Source organism: Molothrus aeneus, chromosome 3 (assembly GCF_037042795.1).
Source record: "Molothrus aeneus isolate 106 chromosome 3, BPBGC_Maene_1.0, whole genome shotgun sequence".
Lineage (NCBI taxonomy): Eukaryota > Metazoa > Chordata > Aves > Passeriformes > Icteridae > Molothrus > Molothrus aeneus.
This window is the reverse complement of record NC_089648.1, coordinates 94,198,697-94,225,244: the sequence shown is the minus strand read 5'-3', so window position 1 is coordinate 94,225,244 and position 26,548 is coordinate 94,198,697. Positions and strand designations below refer to the sequence as shown.

The following is a 26,548-nucleotide window of genomic DNA, read 5'->3' as shown; positions in this document are numbered from 1 at the left end:
AGCAGTTTGTTTGATTCTGCTTTTGTGTCTCCTCCCTTTCCTGTTTCCACTCAACTGGCAAGTTTTATTCCATTTATTTATTCGCTTCACTCTGAGGTGTTAATTCTCAGCAAAACTGAATGCAGGAGTTCTTCCTTGTACAAAATTCTACATATTTAAAAGATGTAGATGTGGTGCTTAGGGACATAGATCAGGGGTGGAGTTGCCAGTGCTGGGTTTACAGTTTGACTCAATGATCTTAAACGTCCTTCCCAACCTAAATAATTCTATGATTCACAGGGGGACTGTACAGATTTCCATGCCTTCCTTAAAACTACTCATACCTACTCTCCTACTGTTGGTGAAATAGTTCAAGCAGGTCTTCTGGCACAGATCACCCTGGGGGTGTGGGTTTGCTTCACTTGAGTATGGTATTTCCTCCTTTCTCTGAAATTCACCTGCTCTTCTTGTTTCATCTATTTTTATGTGAGCAGTCCCTGGCCTTAAAAGCATCATTCTTGGAACTCTATCACTTGGAACTCTATCACTTGTGAGCAGAATTAATTAGTAGACAGCAGTCTATTGCTTGTGGATGTCTTCCTCTGCTGGTGCACTGGATGCAAAGGCAGCTTTGTTCTGCAGCTCCTGGAAACTAAACCAATAGCTTGAATTTCTTGCCATTGACTGTTCTGCATGTCTCTTCTATTCATCTACTTCAGTCCATTTCTGGACTTGAGCATCCCAGAAGGGAGTTTCTGTTGTTCTGATGTTCAGCATCTTTCCAGATTTGATCTTTTGAGGAAAAACCAAGTCATCTTGCATCTCTTGCTACATAAAGTAGTTATTTGCCTGACACCTTGGCTTTGCAGTCATGGCAAAGTGTGAGGCAGCAGCAAAGGTCAGGAGGCTGTGTTAGCCTGAGCACAATCAATAGATGATTATCTCCCTTTACTTATCACTCACCAAACCATATCCAAGATACTGCACTCCATTTTCCCCCTCCAACACCGTACCTGAAAGATCTTAAAAAACTGGAGTGAGTTCAGTGCAGCCATGAGGATGATCAGTGCTGGAGCAGCTGCCCTGTGAGGAGAGGCTGAGGGACTTGTACATGTTCATCCTGGAGAAAGGATGGCTTCAGGGGGAACTCGATGAAATCAGTGCTAAGGCCTCCCTAAGAGAGATTCCATAGCCAGTTTGGGCCTATTACTTTTGATTATTTACTTAGTCATCCATTCAATTATTCCTTCTGTTTATTGTTACAGTGGAACAATAATATTTTAGAAGACTTAGTCTGTTTACTATTAATTAAACTTGCTATAGATCTCTGGCAGATCTTTTCCCTGATTATTTTTTGGTGATTAAACACAAATCACATAGGGCAGTGGCCTAAGAACTAGAAATAACAAATTTGAGGATTGCCCCAAAGATAACATTTAGACAGCCTTTATTTTTTCCATTAATAACCTAATAACCTGAGAAGTTTTATTCAGGGCCAAAGCTCTGTGTTTATCTTTGTGTGCCTACAATGTCACTACTCTGACAAATTAGTTCGTCAAGCATCACTGTGTGCTACCAGGTTAGTAATTACATCTAACAAATTATTTTACAGTTTTGTACCCTTATTTATTTCTGTAAAAATGGAAATAACAGTATAGTATTAATACTTGCTTTGTGTTTTGTCCCATGTTACCTGACATCCCTCATTTTCTCTGATTGTATATGAGCTTGTGTACATAACATAAAGGCCACAGCAATGCATCCTTATAGGCACATAAGGTACTTAAATATGTATATACCCCTTCAAATCTTAAATGTCACAGGTATATCACTCTGAAGCTTGGCTGTTAGCACTGCAGAACAGTGTTGCTGTGTTGAACTGCTCAGAAGAGCAGCAATCCAAGCAATGCATATTCTAACTGCTCTCTGGAGCCTCTGGAGATCAGGGGTGCTCACAAACCAGGAAGAACTTGATGCCTGTGCCTGAGCTCAGTGAAGATCCTGAAAATAAAAGAGGACAAGTCTAACTGGGAAGATATAGGGCATCCACTCCCTGTAAAGCCATTTGGGGACACTGAAATAAATGAAGAGTCCATTGTCCTTCCTCTGGCAATGGGCTCCCAGATGGTGGTATGTTACCTGACAAAATTAAACTTCTGGCCACTCTCCTATACGTATCAGGGGATTTACCATAATACTGATATACATGTCACAGACTGAGTGAGATCTCAGTCTGTGAGGGCAGCTTCCACTTGGGGCACTGTAAAAATATTTAGGAATAATAAACAACAAACTCTTGTTTGTTGAAGAGTAAGATCCTGCTGGCCTCACCTGCATGTCTGAAGTCCACTGAGCTCTCAGAGGAACTTCTTTCACTCCACTGACTCTGTAAGAGACTTTGGGACTCCTATCTGAGAAAGCCCAACAAGAGCAAATGAATTTTTAACACAAAAATAGAATATCCTGAGTTGGCCCACAGGGATCATCAAAGTCCAACTCTTGGCCCTGCACAGCACCACCCCCAAGAGTCACATCAGGTGCCTGAGAGCACTGTCCAAACACTTCTTGAACTCTGTCAGGCTGGTGCCGTGATCACTTCCCTTGGGAGCCTGTTCCAGTGCCCAACCACCCTCTGGGTGAATAAACATTTCCTGATATCCAACCTAAACCTCCCCTGACAGAGCTTCAGGCCATTCCCTTGGATCCTGTCACTGTCACCACAGAGCAGAGATCAGTGCCTGCCCCTCCTCTTCCCCTCACAAGGAAGCTGTAACTGCAGTGAGGTCTCCCCTCAGTCTCCTCCAGGCTGAACAGACCCAGTGCCCCCAGCTGCTCCTCACACAGCTTCCCCTCAAGGCCCTTCCCCATCTTTGTTGCCCTCCTTGGACACTCTCTAATAGTTTAATGTCTTTCTGACATTGTGGTGCCCAGAACTGCCCCCAGCACTCGAGGTGAGGCTGCCCCAGTGCAGAGCAGAGCAGGACAATCCCCTCCCTTGCCCAGCTGGTGATGCTGTGCCTGATGCCCCCAGGACAGAGTTGGCTCTCCTGGCTCCAGGGCACATTGCTAACTATAATGCCTAAACTTTATTCAATTTAAAGTTGGGGGTGGAAACTCCTATGACAGAATTTTTTCACTGTAAATTTGAGCCTACTTCTAGTAATATTACATTTCTCCAGGGCAACCACACTTCCTGGTGGTCCAGCTGAGTGAAAGATTTCATGTATTTCATTTAGTCCGTTAGCAGTCTCACCACAGCTGCTTCTATTTTACCTCTAGTCAAGCTACAGCATGATGGAAATGTCAAAAGTTCAAATTTGGTTGAGGCTGCAGAATGAGCAAATTCCCAACAGGAAGCTTACATCCATTATCCGTAATCAGGCCCTTGAACTTCATGGCTGGCAAACCTTGTTTCTGAGCATTAAGTGATAGCAGCGACTGTTGCTTATTACTGGATCTATTTTTCATTAATTAGAGTGGTAATGAACCATCATGGGGCACTTTTGTCAAACCTTTATAAACAAATCCATATCTAGTGTGTTACAAAATATTCTGGACATTTAATTTGAATTATTTCAATATATTTGTGTAATAACACATTATGTGTCTGTCACCTTGGTATTTAGACACATCATATAGTTTAAATACAGACAGATGCTAACTCTGCTGCTCATGATAAACAATATAAACAGCCCCTTTCCAGTGTAATTTGAACTCTAAATAACCCAGAGATTGTCTGTAATTAAGTAAATCCTTGACCAAGAAGACATATCTCACATCACATCTCATTATAAATCCCAGAAAAAAAGGTTACAGCAAATTTCATGTCTGGGGACCTTCTGCCAGCCAAATTTGAACTCATCTCAGACACACCCTGCCCACTCCACTCCAGAAAATACTCTGATAATAACAGCAGTAGTAGTAGTAGTAATAGTAGTAGGAGTATTTAGATTTCAAATCAAAATTTCCTCAGATCATTTCAGCAGCCATAATTCAGTGCTAGGAACAGAGATGTTCTTTTGGCTAGAATGGTCCCAAATTATGTAGGTTTTTTAAATTAATATTTAATGGCATATCTTCATGTTTGACAGTTCCGGCAATGCAGTTTTTAGAAACATGCAGAAAAAGTAATGTCTGTTTAATATCATCTATGGGTCTTATCCTTTCACACTTACTTCTGCTGACTACTACCCTTGCTGCTGAGTAAGGTAACATTTGCTGGGATTAAAGACATCAGGCTCTGATCTCCTCTTTCCAGAAGTTGTGTGTTAGCTATTCAAAGGTAACCTAGTTTGGTGCAGTGCAGTTCACATTGAAGTTTTTTTTTTTGTATGAGCTAGAGAATTCAGCAGCCTGGGCTTGTTTATGCTGTGGTTTTTTGATCTTACACTAGTGTCACTATTGTGTTTGTGACATAGAGTAGATGAGCCCCTACTATGAACTGGGCAACCTGGGATGAGAAGACTAAAGAGACAGGGTTGTGATAGAAAGGCTATTAAAAGACAAGGACTTTATTAAAAATCATTTCTTTTTAATAATAAAATTCCTGCATTAGAAGGCTATAAAAGATATTTTCTTAAGCATGAAATCATTATCCATTTTGAACAAGACTAATATAACTCAGTACCTGCCCTGAAATGTTTAGAAATTGCTAATTCAGTTCTCTTTTGTTAGGAAAGTGTCCTAAAGGGAAATATCACAGTCAAATTATTTAGAAATAATGAAACTCCTTCCCATACTCACCCAGATTGTGTATATGATTTAAGCAGTCTTTCAAATTATTATTTATCTCTCATATTTGAATCTCACAAAATACATTGTACTATAATCATAAGGATAATTATAAGGATAATGATAAGGGTGATGATGAGGATAAGGATGATGATGATGGTAATAATATTATGATATTAAATGCTATTTATTATAAAATATTATGTAATATAAAAGTGTATTATAGCAATTCCAGTGCTGTTTATGAGCTGTGACTTGGAAATTTATGATAAGGAGGGAAGCAACTGACAGACCAAATGGCAGTCAACCTTTTCTAGTTTAAGTCTTTGTATGTTCAGTTTTGCTCACATTTTTTAGGTACTGGCTTTGAACTTGTTGCTACTAGAGATACCCAGAATATGAAGTTGCTTAGACAAATACCTTTATGTTCATAATCTGCCTTTATTTGATTTGATGTTCATTTCCTGCCTTACTGTGCTGAATTCCCATCATATCCATGGACAAGATAGTTTCTCAGATACCATAAGTATGTGTAAGTTTGCCTTTTCAAAATTAAGTAGTTATGAATATAAACACTGGTGTGGAAGTTAGAGGTAGACAGGATTGTGCCAAATCCACTTATCCACCTACTTGATTGTATGGAGTCTCAAAAGTAGCAAAATGGTTTATTTTTAAAATTTTATCACTCAGCATCTAAAAAAATTATATTTTTAATGACATGAATAACATGTCAGAACATAACTGCTATGCAATAAAATTCTCAGCTTTCTTGGCTTCTTTCCAGATGTTGTGCTGAAGATCAGCTGCTCTAGTCTGTGGCACTCTTTGTAACTCCCATTTCAGATCATCATCAACTCTCACCTGTAGCTTCTCTCTGAGAAGAATTGATTCTTTGTACAAGTTCTATCTTTGCAACAGTGAATTATGCTTTCCCAGCAGAAATCTTGATACTTGAGGAATATTTTTATATTGGTCCAAAACAATCCTAGTAGACTAGGTGTTTGTTATTTGGGCTTTTGCAGCTGCCCATTACTTAAATTCATTACAGGAATGCCCTTGGCACTCATGTAGCCTCTCACAGGACTGTGACACCCCTGGTTTGCAGCACTGCTTTACTTCAAAAGACACTTTCAGTGTGTCTCCTATATTACTAACATGCCCATAATTACTCAGGGGTGCTTTGTCAGCATGTTACCATAAATTTGAATGCTCATATTTTGGTGTGAGACATTAGATAACTGCCAATCTGACTGTTTGAGCCATGATTAACTCTCTCACAATACTTCCTAATGTTCAGTCTCTAGTCACCTCTAGATATTGTATTGTGAGAAACTACCTCATTCACAATTACCTGTATTAAATCCACTTTCACCAATTCTTTTGCACAGATAACAGCTCTTTTTTCATTCAGCATATGAGCAGGCAATGTGCTGCTATTTCATATTTCCATTTCTTTTCCATTTATTTTCTTTTAGTTCACAATTATCTCTCTTATAGCTGCTGAATCTTGTGATTTTATTGCTGTCTTTGCTGAAGACTAGTTTATTTTTCTTCAGGTCACCCCTGTGTGAGTGAGGTCTTCAGGAAAAAGGTTGTTGGTGCAGTTGGCTAAGAACAGTAGTTTCATTTTGCTTGACTGTATTGTTGTTTAGAAACACAGACTTTTTCAGTTGCTTTAGAGGTTGTGTTTGTTTCATTTTGCTTGACTGTATTGTTGTTTAGAAACACAGACTTTTTCAGTTGCTTTAGAGGTTGTGTTTGTTTCTTCACATGCAGTCCTTTGGCATCTACTCAGCTTTAATTTGTTAACTGTCAATGCTGACAGTTTAAAGCATAAGCTTTGCCCACTGTTACACTCAATACAACCAAATTGATTGCCAGATGTCTTCATCCAGCCTTGCCACTGACTTATTAGAGATCACAAAGCTTGAAGAAATGCAGCTTCCACAGATGTTTCCATTCTTTGACATCCCTTCAGAGAACTGAGTGTTGCCACCAGCACTGCTGGAGTGACTGATGGGCACAGTAGTCCAGTGGGAGTTGCAGGAAATCTCTGTTTTTGTGATCATGCCTCAAATGGTTACATTCCATATTGGAATAAGATCACAATATTACCGGGTGGAACGTGCCCGGGCTCATCTGACCCTTGCTGCTGGACCAAAGGCGGCAGCTGTGGTGGTTTCACCTCAGAGACACCCCTGGCTGGCTGGATGCTGCAGCTGGGCACTTGGAACAGGCCCAGGCATGCAGGAACTCAGTTTTACCTCTGGTGGAAAGGCTTCAGGCGATGGTGAAGGGAAAAGGAGATGGATTCTGCAGGAAGGTTTAATCCAGAGCTTTATTCCAGGGTCACAGATCTCTGAATCTTGTAACAGCTCCAAGAGAATCCAGACCGCGTGGTCGCCGTGTCTTTTAAGCCCGGGGGAGAGGGGCAGGGAAGGGGCAGGGGTGCCACCAACCAGGTAGGAGGGGGGAAGGCTCAGGGGACAATGACACCTGGATAGGCCAATGACCCCAGGGCTGAGAAGCATCTTTTGAACTTTTGCCAATCAGACAATGCCCTTGCTGGAATGTTAAGATTGACCACACATAGCACTTAGCAAGTGGGCAAGGGGGAGGGGGAGGGAGAAGGTATTGGCACACTGGGAGGGACTGGGATAGCTGAAACAGGATATTGCATCACACTGCAGCAATTCCAACTGCTACATCAGGAAGAGACTTGTGTATAAGACAGAAAATACAGATTTTGATTTCTCCATTTTATACCTGCTATAGTAAATACAGCAGTTAGGAAGGATTTGACAATGTAACAATATTGTTACACTGTGTAACAGAGTTGCAGTACTTGTATCTCACGTTTAATAGGGCTGAGTAGAAATACTTGCTATTTCTAGATGGCCATTTGGGCATGTTCTGCACATTTTAATTTCCTCCCATCCCTAGCACTTAAGAACCAGGTGCCCATAACCTGTTGTTTCCCATTAAAGAAAAATCAAAAATTTTATCTTTAAGCCTGTCTTGATAGCTCTCAAAATTGAGCTCTGTCCTTTGGTGATATTTGATATTGCTGTCAATAACAGATCCAAGGAAGGTGACCATCAGATGAGACCCAGAGCAGCCTATGGAAGCTCCTAAATGGGGTAAAGGAAGCCACTCACTTTCACCCTTGTGTTGTGCTGTACTGGTGCCCCAATGCACCTATGTGACCACCTGGGCAGCAGCCACGGCAAAGGCAGAGCTCCTTCAGTCCTGGGGCTCCCCTTTGCCAGCCTAGTCTATTCATGGCACCCTCCCAGTGGAGACTGTTTCATTTCAGATGAAAATGTCAAAAGGCAGAGTGGACAGGTTGTCACACAGTATGACATAATCTACTGTATTTAAGATCTCATTTTGTGATTGCCCCTGTCGGGTTTGGGAGAGTGATACCAGATTATGGGGTTTTTCCTTTCTGACAACCACTGAACAGAGCCTCTATTTCTTTCTTCATATCCCCTGCACCAGGAAATCTCAAGAGTGGCTGTGTAAGATGCCCCACATTAGTGTTCTCCAAATTATATAAACCTTCTTGCTGGCACAGTACTCCCTCTTAGGCTGCCCACACACAAAGTGCAGGTGGGATGGCAGCTGAGGGGAAGGAGTGGCTGGAGATGTCTAGCTCTGTATGTAAACTGAATAAATTCTATTTACAGAAACAAAGGAGTCCCAAAAGGCAGTCACCAATGGTACAGACATCCAAAATAGCTGTATAGGTTAGAAATGCAAGTTCTGCTTTTAGGCAGCAGTAAGAGGGTTTTGCCTCTGAAAGGAGGGTCAGAAAATTGAATGTAGGAACTCTTTCAGCCAACACTGAGGGACCCATTTTGCTGCCTTCAACATCTGTGTTAGATAAGTCAGCTAGAGACTGGATACCTTCTCTTTCCCCACCACCCTGTGAATTTGAGAGCAGATTTTTAATACTCTCTTCCCTCTCCACCTACAAACAGGCTTTTCCTCTCATCAGAGACATGTTTTTCTCTCCCTGCTCATTTCAGCATCTTTACTTGTCAGTTTCCACCCATCCACTTTCACCTACACACCACGGATTTTCCTGTTCCCACCTTTTTTTGGCCTTTCCACTCCCATGCCATTGTATCACCTTCACTTTATCCACAATCTGGGAACATGTTAGATGAACATTTCCAGACCCTCTGCCTACCTGCCCCTGCCTAAGGTTTTAGAGTAAGAAGAAGAGGCCATGAAAGTGCACGTTCCTGCCTGTAGATTCCTCCCCTTGTGGCTGCAAGGATCCAGCACGGACACAGCAATGCTTCCCTGCAGGGCTGGGTCACTCAGGAGTCCTGGCTGGTGTCTTTCCACTTGCTGACCAGTGCCAGAGACCCCTAATGATGGTGTTAGTACCTATAGCCCAAAATAGCCAATCACACATGGAGTAATCAGTGCCTGAGTCACACAAGAATTTGGATCCCCTGAAAAATCTGATTCCAGCAATTCAGGGGAAAACATCCAAGCTTGTTTTTAATTTTCCCTGGTTATTCCTTTATACCTCAGAGCAATGAACTTTACAAGTCAATTACAATTCAATCTTGTAATTTTTTTTATCAAATTTAAATTGTCTTTTGATCTCACTTTTATAAGAAAGGGTAAATAGGAGGCATCCAACAGATCTTCTTATCTTCCACTAGTTTGCATGCCTCTATCTCATATTTGTCTTCTGACTAACCACTCCTAAATTATTCAGCCCTTTCTCCATACACAAGTCTTGCCATGCTGTAGCTACTTTGTTCTTTTCTTGACGATTACTTTGTGGTTTGCTTACAGCCTGATGTAATGAGCATCTTTACTCCCCAGGGGCATGTGTCTGGCATCCTGTTGCCTTTCCCTCCAGAAACCTTCAGATGTTTTTCTCTCCACTGCAATAGCCTTTTCCACTAAGGTCTACTGTCATCCAGCAACATACAGCCGTAGTAAAGGGACTAACAAACCTTGTTTTCCAGTGCTTTCAAGGCACAAACCTGTTTCTGCACAGAATAAGTGAAGATTTATGGGAAGAATCTGCATGTGTTACTTGCAGTTTGTTTCTTTAGCTGAGCAAAAATAGGGTTGGCAAGCACTAGATCAAAGACACAGCCTTAAATGTTTCTGTCAGCCTGTCTTAAAACCAAATAAAACTTGCATTTAGTAAATGCTACTGTATTCCTTCTGGCAGATACATATTAATTATGTTAAAGATCAATTATTGGAAAAGGTTAATTAAGTATAAATCCATGAAAGGCTTGCAATTGAACTTAATCTTAGCTTGCAGGAGGCCCTTAGATTTTTAAGATTTATTGAGACAGCTGTTAATAGCATGAAAATGTCTGCTGAGGACTTATTCAGTCCATAGAAAGATTGTGTACTCAACAGGGCCATGAACAATAATTGCACACAGTACAAAGGCAGGTGAAATGTTCCCATGAATGTTGTTATACTTATCCCGACTAAATAAAATGTGGCACCCACAGCTACAGTTTAAAATTCAGTACTCGTTGAGCCGCTGTGTTTCTCAGGCCATAGAGAAGTATTTTGGCTGTCTACAGCAGAAGGTAAAATTACATTATTTAGATGTATTTGCCGTCATGGTCTAACAATATGCTACAAAGGAACAGGGTACATATACTTTTAATACACTGACACAGGAGTGAGCAGCATTGGTTGATGCATTATTAGACATGGAATTAGGATTTTATGATAAAATTTTAGAAAATGACAAAAGAAAGATATTACTCATCTTCATTAGTCCACAATTTAAAAAGAGAATATTTAGTTTTCACATCTAAAAAATATCCAGTATTGCCTTATTAAAAATATTCCTTTTCTTTCTGGGTCAGAGATTGTTTGGAGTACCAAGTTAACTTTTCTTGTATTTGCTTAGCTTTCCTAAGAATTGTCTTTGACTTGTTTCCAGTTCTCTCTTTGCCAGAAAAGATATCTTTACATTTTGATGAGCTGTTTTTCTAAGTAGACCCAATTCAGTTATATAAAAATATCATTTATTATTCCAGAAAGGTGTTGTTTGTATTTCCAGGAGGTTACTTTCATTTCACATTAAAATAGTTTGCTTAATCAGATTATTCCAATATATTGCAAATGAAAACAATAAAGGGAAAGAAGGGTCCAAGGTGATTCATCTATTTGATTTCTTCACTGGGGTATTGCTTAGCTGATGATAAGAAAAATCCAAGTTTCTATGCACAGATCAGTTTTAGTGGACTCCTTAAAATGAAAGGCAGTGACTAATGTAGCCATTTCCCACTGTTAGAAAAAAAAAAATCAGTAGAGAAGAAGTATTAACCTCTGGATTTTTTTTAATTCCACTTCAGAGCCTGGGCAGTATTACATATTTTTATAGAACCTTTTTCTCTTGTATGTGCCACTACAGTACATTACTCTCTTCCTGTTTTTCAACAGCAATAAAAGTCAATTTTCACACTCATCTGTGTTTATCTTTGAATTATCTTGATATGCAATACCAGCTCACTTTCCTACTTCTAAAAATACTGTGTTGTTTTGCATCTTGCAAAAAGATTAAAGAAGGAAGCGAAATCACCAACTTGTTTTGCCTGCAATGACAATTAAGATGATTTCCATCCAGATGGTGTTACGTATTTGAAAACACAAAGACCTTTTGGCTGGAGTGACAACAACATCTGCAAAAATCAAACAGCATCATCCATCCCAAGAATTTCCTGAAGATATCCTGCCAATTACTTTTACTAGTAGCTGATGATTAATCGTAACCTGTCTGGCATCTGAGCAGAGATCTGATCCCTGACCAGAAAGAAAAGCTATATTCAGACAGAGCTGAAAGCAAACTTTGCCAGGATCCAAGATCCTGAGCATCATTGTTTTTAGAATATGCACAGTTCAGATTATCTCATATTGCTGGGGGGGGGGGGGGGGGTGTTGTTGCTGGTGGTGTTCAGGCTTTTTTTTTCTGTAAAATTGAGGCCTTGTAGGTGTAAGTCTGCTCAGCTTCTTGTGGGAGGTACAGAGCTCAACTTCCTGCCTCTCCCAAATTACGTTAGAGATCTTCAGGTGATATAATTCAATGAGTGCTATTAAATTGCTTTTTGGAGGGGGAGTTGTAGGCAGAAAATAATTCTTGAGAATATCATTTGAGGGTGAATTCAGGTGATCTCAAAAGTCTGCATGTCTCCAGAGTAATCTCTAAAAAGCCAGTTTTCAGATTCTGGCAATCATGCAAATACTGACTTTTACTTTGCTGATAAATAGTTCTTCTTCCAGTGAGATAATTTGCTAAACATGACAACACACATCATCTTTCTAAATATCGTTCATCTCTCTGTTCAGAGATATAATTACAGGTAAAGATATTGAAAAGTCTTGGTTTCTGGGATAAATACTTATGCAAGGTCACTGTAAGTTCAGCCCATATTTGACCAAATTTTTCTGTCACAATTATGTGAAATATCCCACTGATTTTATAGTAAGGGAACATTTACAGAGCAAAGGAACTACCACCTGGTAAAAACATTACATTTGCCTCTTTTCAATATAACTGTTGCAGAATATTCTATTCATGTTTTGTATTCTTTGCTCTCCTAAACTGGTAGAGGGAAGTAGTTAATCCCTTTTTTCAAGATAACAGCAGTTTTCCAGCCAGTTTCTGGCTCTTTGACCTTTTCTGCCCTCTGACCATTCTGAACAAGTGCTCAAGAAATAGTGATCCAATTCTGTCCCTCACTGAATACTGCTCTATTAGGGTATTCAGAGCCTTAAACTCTATGAATGTCTTTTTCTTTTCTTCTTCTTGTTTTTGGTTTGTTTTTTTTTTTTTTGCTAGCCCACAGAAGCATGAAGTACAGCCATGCCCAATATGTTACTAGGCTGTGCAAAAAGGCTGCTGCTCCAATAGTCAAGTTTGTGCAAACAGACCTTTTCTTTTAGGAATCTGGAAAAGTGCAAACTTATTTTCAGGTACTGATGTGTGGCCAAAGTCCAGTGTCAGTCGTCAGTCTTTATATTAAGCTGCTTTAAATTGTCAATTTATATCAGTTTAGGATAAAGCCCATTGATTATATATTTTTTATAGTATTTCTATAGTGTGATGTGCTCAAATACAGTGTTCTGGAATGTGTATTTTGTTAGTTTTGTGCTATAGTGTCTGGTTAAGCTTCAAAGTACATTTCTACATTGATTAGATGGTATCCCTTGGTTGTGGCCAGCCAGCTCCAGGGATTATTGAAGGCAAATTGAAGAGAGTTCTGAGAATAGCAATAAGGACTGGAAGAACTGATATCCAAAGAGATATTAGAAAAACTGGCCATTCCTCCCTACCACAACTACCACCTCTTAGTGACTCAGAATAGAAAGCTGTTAAGTGTTACTATGTATTGATTGCTGCAAATGTCAATTAAATCCTATTTGAACTCCTCAGCAAGTGAGAATAATTGCTCACTGTGCTGCCATAGGCGTGCATGGCCTGTGCCATGTTAAGCAGAGGGACCTGATGTCAAAGCTGTCTCGTGCCCTTGGTGGAGCCCAGTGTCTCTGTAGCACCACAGAATCATAGGGCTGGGGTTTTTTCAAAAGTAACTTTGAAGCTGAGAATAATGAACTTTCCTGAGAACTATTCAGAAATGACCACTACAAGCTGTGCCTTTTCTCTGGGTCATGGATAATAACTCTAGCTCAAAATTAGACCTTAGAAGGACAGCCTAAGGGTAGCGTAGAGTTGGTGATACAATTGCCCAGTTAATTTCCTTTGTGAGTTAATACAGCTGCAGGCTAGATAAAACAACCTCTTGAGATTTTCTGTTAAATTCTGCAGTTTTGGGGGCAGATATGCCCTACTCATGTCCTAGTGTGTTGCCTCTCTTTACTGATCTGTAGCTGGTGCAGACACAGTAATTGACAGCCATTGACATTTCCTGCCTATTCTAAATAAGAATGTGTGAACTCTAAACATTTTCTGTGAATTTGTAGCAAATACTATTTTGATGACCTAGTGATGATCCAAAAATGATTAAATATTATTCATTTTTCTATTTGGATAAAATAAAAGAAAAAAAATCACAAGATTCATTTAACCTGTATTGTCTCGAAATATCATTTGTATTTAGAGGAAAGGATGTTTCAACATGTTAGCATTAAATGCAGGCAGCAGGAAAAGCTCCTATAAACATATTCTTCCTTTGAAGAATATGAAAAAGAGAAAGATCGTGCAGGTTTGTGTATTAGTATGAGCATGTGCATGAGCTTTGAGCAGATGAGAGATTGTCATTGATTACATTTCCCAGTAATCATAGACTCACAGAACAATTTGGGTTGAGAGAAGCAAAACCTAGTTCCAGCCCCTGGCCATGGGCAGGGACACCTTCCACTGCACCAGGCTGCTCAAAGCTCCATCCAGCCTGGCCTTGAACACATCTGGGAAAGGAGCATCCATTCCCAACCCTCTTTCAGTAAGGCCATTCCCCCTTGTTCCATCATTACACGCCCTTGTAAAAAAACATCCTGACATTCTTTCTGTAACTTTAGAGATTGTCCTGATGGTACATCAAGGTGTTGGGACATGGCACAATATCCAAGTATAGCTTTTGTGTTTCCCCCTTTAGCTGGGTTCATTCCCATGATACCTATGAATGCTGTAAAATCTCACAACATCCAAGAAGCTCATGCTAGGAAAGTTGCATTGGAGAAGTCATTAAAAGTAAAACAATCCCTTGTGATGATTTATGATGCCTCCTTTTCTACCATTATTATTCTAGCAGTCACATTATTGATCTCCCAGCTGGCATTAGAAATGCTGATAGTTTAGGAATGCCAACCACACCTCCATCAGTAAGACAACCAATCCAGAGTTTCTGACCAAACTTGAGCAGCCTAAGGCAGCCCAACACTGGCCTTCCTCTGTGAGGTGGGGAACTTGGACTGGCACACCTTGCATGAGTTATGTAAGTTTGGAGTAGTTGCATTACTGGCCTTCAGTTACTTGTGTTCTGTGTTACTGTTTTAGTGACACTGGACAATACACAGATGTAATCTGTTACACTCATGAGTTCTGGAGTCATCTTTTTTTGTGTGTTTCTCATTAAGGGGCCCTGTTAACATGGTGCCTGTCAAATAAAAAATCTTTCACCAGTTAATTTGCACAAAATTTTGTGTAATCTCAGGGGTTTAGTGAGTGGTACTAGGTGAAATGCCTGAAGTGGAAGAATTAGTTATTTGAAATTTCATTTAAAATTAAGTGTTCAAAAGTGACCAATGCAAAAGTTGCTGAGATTATTTGAAATCTCAGACTAGAGTTAATGAGGGAGATTGTTATCTGCAAGGATAAAAATCTGAGACACATTTCTAAAGGGTGAATAAAATCTTCATCATGGCTGAAGAGAGGCTTAACATTTTGGGAGATCATACATGAGATATTAGCTTAAGAAAAAAATAAACAAAGGGATAAATGTACATTAGAAACTTCTGTCTTTTAGTAAGTCATTATAGAGAAGTTGGAATTATACTGCCCATTACTCAATCTCACATCTGAATCTTTTCTGGTGTTTTACAGAAAGATTCAGAGTGAAAACTGAGAGCCCATTAAATTAAATGAAATATCTCTATTTAATTCTACCTGTTTTGCTATTTTTGCCTCTAAAAGATAAAGACGAAAATAGTAACAGAAGTCTGGGAAAGCCTTCTTAAAATACAGAAATATCACAGAGACTTTTGCTACATTCCATTCCAATATAAAAGGAAGTTCAGAATAATATTTTTCTCTCTTGGTTTAAAAGAGGGCAAATGCCATCTGAAGCATATTGTATAAAAGTATGGCACAGAGAAAAATCATATAATATATTTAACTTTTTCTTTTTTCTAGGGTATGTTTAGATAAGAAAATCAAGAAGTTTTAACATACTCAGAAGTGACTTTCAACAATTGCAAACTTTTCTTAGGACTCTGATTTCATTCCAAGAAAGGTTTATTTTGATTTATCTTACACATGTTCCTAACAAGTTAAACTACACTGAAATAATGTGCCTGCCTGCTTTCCCTACCTTCTAGGGAAACACAGCCAGGAAGGGCAATGGACACATTCTTACCTTCCCTATTTCCAGCTGAGGACTTAGGGATAGAGTCTTGGTGGGAGTTGAGGATGTGAAGAGTGAAGAAGATGAGAGAGCAAAGTGTGAAAAAAACCACCACCCAGCTAGGAGGATTCTCTTCCCTTCAGCTGTTTTTCAAACAGGTTCCAGTGCATTTCCTGCTCCCTTTTTTCCTCCACCTTTCTTCCCTTTAGGGAGAGCCTCATCCTTGCCCTCCAGATAGAAGAGCATACACAAGCAGATAACTCCTTTGGACCAATGCTTTTATAAAAGGAAAAGACAACTATGCTACTATTGGCTTCTTCATCTCTCATGTTCAGAGGGGACCAGAGACCCTCAGTGGGGCAGAGGGCTCCCAGCTGGGCAGGGCAGAGGCTGTGCTCTGCTGGCAAGACTGAATAATTTGAATCTTTTGCAGTGGGGTTGTTCACAAAACTCTGTGTTACAAAAAAAAAAAACCTGTCAGAGCTCTAGAATAAGTAAGAATAAGGGCAGGAGCAAGTCACTGAATTTTTTAAAACATTGTCCTATTAGAAGTGGTGGAGGATGACCAAAACTCCCAGTGAGCATTTAAATAATTTCTGAAACAAATGCATAATTCCCAATATTTTGGGTGACCTTATTCTTTTTTAAGTTCTAAGAATGATTTCAGGGGATACTGAAATGAATGATTTCAGATACACTGCTCTTCTAATGATCTCTAACTTGCTGCCAGCCACTCACCACTAAATAAAAATGGCTGTTCTGTTGCTGCTCCTCTCAGAGTCACTGGGACAAGTCAAGATCACCCTGCCACCGTATCAGTCACCAGGGACACTGTTTTTTCAGCACAGTCCATATTGCTGAAGACATTCCAGCACCTTCTATGTTAGTCTTGGATCCCAATAAACACAACTAAATATAGAAAGAAGTTTGCTTTAGGTGGGTACATGTGTGCTACGTGTCTATGCTGGCAGTATAGTCAATCAGGATCTAGGGTTTAGTTCAGCAGGGTACAGAGCGGTGCCTGTCCCCTGTTATACGATATTCTCTGCTCCCCAGTCACTTCTCCTGAAGAGTACAGCTTTTCCAGGTCCAAGAACATAGCTGCCAGATCTAGGGGATATCTCAGATACCGTAAGGCATCTCAAATGGCACTGGACAAATAAATTTGAGCAGCTGAATTAAGCCTTCCTTGTGCCAAGCCTGAAGTGTGAGGCAGCTGAGCAGCCAGCAGAAGCCTTCCTGAGGATTAGCTGCACCTCTCTCAGCTGACGTGGTTACCTTGTGCTGCTTGGGGAGTTTAGACACCTGCTTCACATGTAGACACCTAAATTTAAATATCTTCATGTGGAGCTCAAGTCCAAGTCAATCCAAGTCCATCTATTTTTCTGATCTCCATTAGAATTTGTGATGTCCTTAACTTTTCCTAGTCAGTTTTCCTATTTCTCAATTCTCACCCAGACCTCCTGCATCTGGTTGTTTTGAGCTTGAGATTTGTACTGTGCAAAGATGCCATGTCCACTTCTGGCTCTTCTTCATCTCTGAACTTGCTGGATTCAGAAGCAAATCCAGCATTTTTGGTACCCAATTATGTCGTAGCCACCTATGATCCACCTATGTAGTAGCCAAAGATATTTTAAAATGTCAGAGCATAAAACAGGCAGAAGGTCAGCCTAGGCCAACATGGGATGTCAAACAGTGACACCAGCCAACAGTGAACAGCCAGGGAGGATTGCACAAGCAGGGCAAACACACAGTGATATTTCTCTACAAGAGTTTCTCAGCCCCCAACATCTGCTACTTGAAGATATCCTGAGCCAGACGTGGGCTTTTGGTATTAATTAGCCCGGAATTAAATCTTCTCCCCTAAGATGATCCAGCTGGTTTTAAACCTTCTAACCCCTTGTGTCAAAAGTTCCACAGTTCATCAGGACAATCCACAGAAACAGATTATCTGTACCCTTGGCTTTGTATTTAATCACTTTCTGGGTTATTCTTGTAGGAGTTATGCTAGGGACAAGATGTGTGTTTCTACCCAACACAAAAGAAATAAAACTTGTATCAACAAGACCCTGCTTTCAATTATTCACCAACAAACATGGATTTAGATTATCCTTGCATAGAAACATACAAACACCACAAATCCCTAAGATTAAAATCAGGTATTTCTTAGAAGGGCTCTTTAAGCTTTTAAAGTTCACCAGGGAATTAGTCATGAGGTGAGGAAGAACAGAGCTTGTTCTGTGCTTTTCTAATCCATGCATAGCAGCATATCTACCCCAATCCTTGTAAAAGGACATTATGCCTTCTCACAGCATCTGTGTGCCATCACTCTGCTGCTTCTCCTCCTCTCCCCTTAAATGCTGTTCTGGCTCTAAGGACAGCTGGCTGATTAGTTCGTGCACACCAAAGTCACTCTCACTGTTTGAATCTGTGACCTGAAGAAATAAATCCTAACACTTGCTAAGCTTCAACTAACTTTCCAGGCTTCCAGCTAAAGGAATGCTTCTGAATAGCCAGTGCTGTATTTCCTCCCTTCCAATAAATGGTACATCAGGGCAGTTGTGTCCAGAAACTACATTCTCAAACACACAGTGTCTGTTTTCATAGGAAATTAGTACTGTGCTCATAAGCCCAGTTCTACCAGACTCTTACCTCTGGGTCTGCCCTAGTTTTTCCTTACCTTAGTTTTCCTTTTCCCTTTGGACAGAGAAGTTGTTATGGAAAGATAGATAAAGGGGAAAAGTTCTAATCCATCTACTGATTTGTACAGTTTGCTACATCAGGTTTCAAAGCTCCTACATGAGGTTTCTTCAAGACTGCTCCTTTTATTCGTATGCTTTGGAAATTGTAATCCTCACTTTTCACCCTGGAGACTCCTGAGGTAGTTTTTGACACCAGCTCTGATCTCACATCCCTGTCTCAAACAGGAATCTCTGTGTTTTGTATTCCCACCCACTATAGGAGTCTCTCTTTTGTCCTTTTCATTCAGCTCATGTAGATGTGTGTACATTTTACTGACACTTGGACATTAATGCTTTCTGTAATGTATTTCTTTCAGACATCATTGTTCTCATCGCTTCAATAGCAGTTGTTTCTGCAAAAACTCAAGGTAACATTTTTGCAACATCAGCACTGAGAAGTCTTCGTTTCCTACAGATCCTTCGTATGGTGCGCATGGACCGAAGAGGAGGCACTTGGAAATTGTTAGGTTCTGTAGTTTATGCACATAGCAAGGTATGTAATCCTAGATACTAATTTTGTCTGGTTGATATCTTCACTTGATGTGATTCAACAAGAGACCAAGGAAATAAGCATTTATCAGTTTTGAGCAGAACATCCCAAATTTTCTGAAGTAACATCAATTGTAATATGAACTAACACCGATACACCAGGCCATGTTTAATGCTAACAGTTTTTAGAGATCTTGAAAATGTTTTCCTTGATGGGCAGCTGTAATTTTTTATATGCTGGGGATGTTGCTGAAGAAAACCATAAGAGTAGATCTTGTCCACTTTCAGAGAAAATTTGCATCAAAGGGAAGCACTTGACTCATAACTGCACAGATGCCAAAAAAGCATTTACAAAGATATTTTCATGATGTCTTCTTGAAATGTCATTCTATCCAGTCCATAAAATGGGAATTGATCTCTGTTCTTTTTTATCTAGGAATTAATCACAGCCTGGTACATAGGATTTTTAGTACTCATCTTTTCATCTTTCCTGGTTTATTTGGTGGAAAAAGATGCAAATACCGAATTCTCCACATATGCAGATGCTCTCTGGTGGGGCACGGTAAGTACAGAAAAATAACATGGACTCTCTAACCAGTATGCTAAAGTGCTTTGAATTTCACCTGCTGAGGATTTTAACTTAGTGTGCTGTTCAGTGAATTGCTTTCACTGACAAAAAATGGTCTGAGAAGCTTCCTCCTTCAGCTATTCATTTGCACATTGACAGATTATTTCAGTCCATCCTGCAGAACAGTTGTTTATGTGTTTCTGCTGTAAACCAGACCACTAAACCTTCAAGACAAGAAAGCATTGTACTTTTTAACCCTTAGCCTTTCAGTTATATAGTTTGTAATATGGCCCCACAAAGAGCTGATTTGATACAAACCAGAGGGCTCTAAATGGCAGTGCAGGAAGAGGAAAAAGTGTCAGGAAAAAAGAGGGGAAAAATCTTACATCAGCTTTGGAATGAGAGTATCATCAGTGCCCTTTAAAACATGTTGTTTCTTCTTCCTCTGTACTTTGAGGACAAAGACCAAGAATAAGTATGTCAATTCTGGTTCAGCAGTGTTATTTTTTACAGGTATACTTGAGATCATGGTTAACTATCAAATCAATTGGTTTTACTTTTTACTTTGTTGAAATCTGTGGGATCTAAGTACATGCCTGACTGCTTTTCTGAAGGAGGATTATATGAATATTGTTAAAGAAACCAAGTTTTCAATGAACAAAAAAAGGCCTAAGTTTGAAGTTTTGATTTCTTTTTTTTAATGGCATAATGCGTAGGGGTTTTTTGCTTAAAAATGTCCTATAATGATCCAGACTTCTCCACTGTGTGAGAGTTACTTAAGCAGCTTAAGAAATCTGCCCCAACAAAGCCTAAGGCAGTTATTGTCAGGAAGTATTAAACTGCTTTTCTTTTCCTTCTGATGCAGTAGAACACACAGAGTGTTCTCTGGCAATGTCTGGGTAGTGAAATGATACCTGGGAGATCATTAATGCTGACAATAATGTAGAGCACTCATTAGTTTCCTTGGAATAAGTGTGAAACCTGAGCCAGCCTCTGCCACCTTTCCTTATCAGAGGGATACCAAAATGAAGCTTTCTCACCTCAGACCTTTTGCTGACAGGATTCCATCTAGATTTAGTAGTATCTGCAGACTCAGAGCATGCACACAGGCACTGCACAAAAGCCCTTTCCAGAATGTCTTAAATTATTGAAAATATTTGTAAGAAGTTTTGTCTGCATTTTGAGCTAAGGTCAAGGTCCCTCACTATTATTAGGGGTAGTTAGTGTATTTGAAATTTGTTCATCTAAGGGCTAGTCCATTTGTTGCACATCTTCCCTAGAGACTGTATTTCTATGTTATCACTGCACAAAATTGGGAGCTTGGAAAAGCCACACCTACTAAATGTGTACATTTACAAACATTCAGAAATATATTTTGCTGGAACTTGTTGCTTTAGAGCAATCAAGGCAGATCACTGATAAAATATACATTTTGTCTTGTAGTACAAACACACATAGAATTCATCTTGGCTAAAGTGATGACACAAGGTTTTGCATTCAGTTGCATCACCATAGTTTATTTTGTTTCCCATTTCTTCAAAAGCTGAGTTCTGAGTTTTCTTAAAGCTTTCTAACCTTCCTGTATTGATAAGGTTGTGAAGCATCTGGCATTGGATGCTGATGTCCTCATTGATGGGTACCCCAGCTCTGGCAGTCTGGAAACACCCTTGCCCCTTTAGGGTGGCAGTGGGGATTTGGTCCTGCAAGAGACCCTCCTGTGGCTGTGCATGTTCTTGGGAATGCATCTTCTCAGTCATTTGATTTCCCAGGAAAAAGCCTCTACCTTTCTGCAAGGCCCTGTGTGCCTTAGCCCTGCACAGGCAGGGAGAGGGGCTGAGCAGAGGATTGTACCCACCTGCCAGCTGGAATGGGGAAATGCATGCACAAGCAATGAGAAAGTCCCAGCTAACTCAGAGCTCCACTCTGGCATCTGACTGAGGCTCGTGTTAGATCCAGATCCTTCTCCTTGAGCAGCTCTAGCAGCAGGAACAAGGCCTATATTTTAGAATTTGCTTCTCCACTACCTGCTGACTGCAATTTTTTAAGGAAAAACCCTGCTAGGAAATAATCATTGTATAAAGTGGTTCTTAAAATATTTTGTACACTATTAAGTGAAAGTGCATGACTCAGAGGTTGCATAAGTAGTGCAACTGAGAAAATCAGGAATCTTGCCTAGATTTCAGCAGGAAAAACAACAAAGTTTATTTTAAAACTTGAAAACAATATAACTTGTATTTTTCTATATATTTTCTTCTTTCCACAGTTTCCAATTAATACATTTAAGTTTTTAATGCACTTAAGCAAGTGCCCAAACTTACTAGAAATCACTATCCCCCCTTATCTGATGTCTTTGCCATTTTAATAATAGTAATTTTTTTTACAATATGTAAAACAGTATGTGGGAAATGCATAATGTGCTTCTTAGTCATGGTTGTTTTTACTGCCAGAGTAACCCACATGCAGAGATTTGAAAAGGACAGACTGTATGGCATTTTAGGGGAAATCAAGGCTTAGTCTCATTGATTTGTTTATTTGCAAAAGTTGTTCTGACTTAAACCACAGATTATGTACCAAACTCTGGACTGAATTTTGTCATGGCAGAGGTACAAGACAGAAAAGGCTGCATCAAAGTCAGGTACAAAAAGTTACCTTAAATTTCAATCTTTTAGAGGCACTTATGCTTCTCCTTACAGGAGCAGCACTAGCATACTGCAATTACCCCATTCTTTAATTCATATTACTTGAGGATCATACACTGCTATGGTTATTTCACTGATTCCATTTCTGAAGCCCATATTTATATACAGAAATGAAAGGCAGGATATGGCATCCAAATTTACATATGAATACTCCACTGTATTTGCAATTTGATGCTGTACTGTGCAACCTGCCATTGAATCATCATGTTAATATTACTACTGTGAATATTCTTGTGGTTAGAGTCTCCACAGTGCTGCCTAACACAGCAGCACACAATGGTCAGTGTTATATGAAGAGCTCAAGTTCAGAATTTGCTTTGGTAGAGAAGATAAATACATTTAACAGAAGAAAATAATAAAGCCATATGGGGACAAAAGGTCAATTAAAAAACCTATCTACTTCAAAACCAAGCCATACATGGTTTTCTGAGATATACTGATGTTAACTAGAACTGTGGATACTTACAGTGACATTTAGTTTGTACTTTAATTAGCTTTAGCTGCAAATGTAATGCAGCTGAAGTTTCTGTCCCTCTTACACGTTTGACAGAATTTCTCTTAAAAAGTATTTTCTAGTAATACCCAATAGTTACAGTTGAATGCAGAATGGCTCTTGCACTCCACAGTGACCCGTTAGTGAAGAAAACATATTACAATGAATTACATTGGCACAATGACTAGCTCAAGTAAGTTAACATTGATGAAATTTTTCCCATTTAATGTAATGATAGCATGAGCAAACTATATTTTTTTCAGTTAAGTGATGTCAGGTAACAATTCAAAAGGTAAGTACTGCTAGGAGAACATAAAATAACATCAGAAAGAAATATTAGGGTAGAGAATGACCTCCTGAGTCCTATCTCATCTAATTGAAGTCATCTAAGTTATATCATCACATTCATTATTATATTACCTCATTTGTATTAGCATATTTATTAGCTCCAGCAATGAGATAACAGATGTTCTATCATCTTTGTGAGTTTTGAGCCTGGCCAGACAACACTGCCTACTTTGACTAGTCTGTCCAGACCTCTCATTTATAGAAGTAACCAAAATGGAATGGTTTGCATCTGATGTAAAAGACAGGACTCAGCTAGCCCATTTAGCCATGCAGGAGTGTGATTCAGCTGCTTAGACATAGGCATACAGTACCATCAGAGATCTGTTGGACAGTCTGCTGCCTCTCCTGTGGGTGGTCCCTGTTCAGATGCCCTAGTACAACTCTGCTGGTACTACATTTTTTTTTCAGACAAGCCAAAGTCCTTCATTTTAGGATACAATAAGTTACCTTTGCACTTTGGCTGTTTCTCTTACCCACACAATGCTAGCTGTAACTTCTGTCTGCTTCTTGCATAATTATCAGTGATTCTGGAAATTTCTTATGTTGTCGTGTTTTCACATCCAGTAGTTTTCCACACCCTGCTCAGTTAATTTAATCTCAGGATTATGCCAGTCAAAGCCTGGCCAATGGTTTAGTCATTCACCAGCAGCACTTACAAAGAGGCAGTGGATTATTCCCAAACTCAACTTTGAAGTTGTCCAGAAAACATTTTCTTAGTTGTGTGGTGAGAGTAGTATAAAATGAAGATCAAACCCCTTTGCTCAGTGTTGAGTAAGACAGTACAGCATGGTGCTGACACCTATATACCCCTGTAAAGACCATCCTGAGATAAAATAGCTCAAAGTGAGCAAGAAGCCACTGATATTCTTAATCACAGGCTGATACCGTTAAGTCCTTAGTACCTAGAAGAATTGAGGGAAACGCTTAATAGGGTCTTGTTATTTTCTTTGGAGAAATTTCAGAGATACACTCTGTGTGACTGCTCCTGGTTTTGGATTGCTCTCAGATGTCAGGTCTCAAAGGTTCAAGTTTATCTCTGACTTCTTTGGAATACAGTTCGGTGGCAATATCATTAATATGCAGATGACGCTTGGTTCTGTTTCCCTCTCATCAGCCCAGACAGGAGATATCTCTGTGCTTTCCAGCAAGTGGCGGAGATAGGGAGCTGGATGGAAGCCAAGAAAGTGGGCTCATTCCAGAGCTCCAAACTGCTTTTCAATAACTGGTCTGGAAACAAATTTTGAGGAACTTTTTATTCAGGGATTCATTTGTTCAAGTGTTTCATTCCTCTTGGGCTCTTAATAGCCTCAAACTGTTCTGCAGTTGCCCTCTGATGTGAAGAGCTGTGATTATCTTCTTCCACAAACAAATCAATCCCCTCTGCCAGGCCAAGACCATGGCTGCACCAGCTCATCTCTGCCAGAAAAGAGAGAGTTGCATTCTCATGTTCCTTCCTCCTTCTTACTCCATCTCAGTCTCTCGCTGCCTTCTGCAGGCTCTGGAGCCTGTTGGGCACGTCTGTGAACTGACACAACAGACCAAAGCAGCAGAAACAAACCATGCAGCAATCTAGATAATTTTCTGTCCCTTCCTGGGTGGCATTGGCTTGCCTGAGTCCTGAAAAGGCTCAGAAGAGAAGATGGGGCAGGGAAGTGAAGAGGAGCAAGGAAGAGTGAGACCTGATAGCCATGTAAGGTGGTGTGTCTGTGACCAGGCTAGTGTTACAAAACTTGAGACTTGATAACTACTTGAAATTTCAGCTGCAGCCAGAATTCATCTCTCTTTCTTAGTCCCTGTGGCTTTCTCAGGGTAAATTACACCCGCAGCTTGTTCCCAACAATGGGAGCAATTAAAAGCACTGTTTACTATCTACAGAGTCCTAAATAGTAGAAATCTAATTACTTCCAAAAGACTTTCATTCTTTTGTCCCGTGGTGACCCTGACATTAAATAGAATTGTTTTGGCTGTCTTGCCTAGGAATGAACTTTGAGGAAGCTGGAAGCAAAATAATGTCTCTAGAAGGCAATTTCCTGAAGAATCTGTTGCTGCCAGAATATTTGCTGAGCCTGAACTTGCCCACATTTGGTACACGATGTAAAATAATTCTCCATGCACATGTTCTCCCTAATAGCAGGCCCCGGAGTCCTTGGCACTCGGCCTGCTGTTGTCTATCTTTGTCCTTTAACATCGTGTGCCGCTGCCGGAGCACGCGCCCCGCAGCCTCCCGGCCGGCCCTCGGGAATCCTCGCTCTGCCCACGCCTTCTCCAGGTGCCCACACAGGGCAGCTGCGTGGGCCTGAACTCTGTGAAAGCACACAGACACATCTCTTCTGCCAGTCCAGCCCCCAGACATGGGATTGGTGTGCTTCCTGGGCAACAAGCAGCCTGGAGGGCAATTCCTTGGCTCAGGGAAAGCCCTCAGACTCATCTTTTGCCTTCAAGATGCGCTCAGTGAGCCCCAACCATGCACCATTATCTCAGTGGCCACGTTGCTCATGGCCAGTGGTCAATGAGCCCTCCCAGCTGCTCTGAAGCTTGCCTCCCCTTTCTCTTTGACCTGTCCACAGGCAGGGCTGAGCTAACATGGTCCAACAGCCCCAGGTACCTCTGCCTCTGCTGCTGCATAGTGACCTTTGGACCTTCGTGTCAGGAGTGACGTAGGTGTATCCGAGCCTGTCAGGAGGAAGGGGAAAGGACCAGAAACTTTACTTAAAGTCCCTCCCAGCTTTTCTTTAGTGTTTTTTGTGTTTCAGAAGATAATTCACTTCAAATCATACTGATGGGTTTACAGAAAATGCAGCTGCTTCTTGCAATTCCTTTGACTTTATATCATCTGCAAGCATCCACTTCTTCCCTCCTATATTTTTCCAGTATTATCTCAATGTAATTTATATTTCTTGAGCTAGACAAATACATATAGTTATATTTTCCCGCAGAAAACAGGTGAAACACCTTTACATCTATTGAAAAAAACACTTTTTTTCTTCCTAACATATATCATTTTCTACCATTTGCCTCAAATTTGAGATCAATGTAATTTTTCATTATTCTTAAACTTATTGCTTATTTAGATGTTTTTCTCACATTTCTTATTTATCTCAGTTTTATTTAGTCATAAACAGTATTACATTTTCACAGAAAAGAGTCAATGTTAGTATATTTATGTTCTTTTTTTAGAAACAGCTATATGTTTCAGATGTCTTGGATTAATTAGTGGAAATGCTGCTTCATGGAATGTAAATAATCTGCAACTAATCTGTCAGTGAGTTCTGGTAAACCATATTGTTCATTCATTTCTTTTTAGATCACATTGACAACCATTGGCTATGGAGACAAAACTCCTCTTACTTGGCTTGGAAGGTTGCTTTCTGCAGGATTTGCTCTACTTGGCATTTCTTTCTTTGCACTACCTGCTG

At 40.0% G+C, this 26,548-nt stretch overlaps 1 protein-coding gene across 2 annotated transcripts in view; it reads left to right on the top strand.

Annotated features, from left to right (window-relative positions):
* Positions 1-26,548, top strand: part of KCNQ5 (potassium voltage-gated channel subfamily Q member 5) — a 279,890-nt gene that overhangs the window by 210,519 nt on the left and 42,823 nt on the right. For both annotated transcript variants that reach the window (XM_066547411.1, XM_066547410.1), the window contains exons 4-6: positions 18,853-19,028; positions 19,461-19,586; positions 26,437-26,547. In XM_066547411.1, the coding sequence (XP_066403508.1) occupies positions 18,853-19,028; positions 19,461-19,586; positions 26,437-26,547 (413 nt within the window). The remainder of the gene's footprint in view (positions 1-18,852; positions 19,029-19,460; positions 19,587-26,436; position 26,548) is intronic.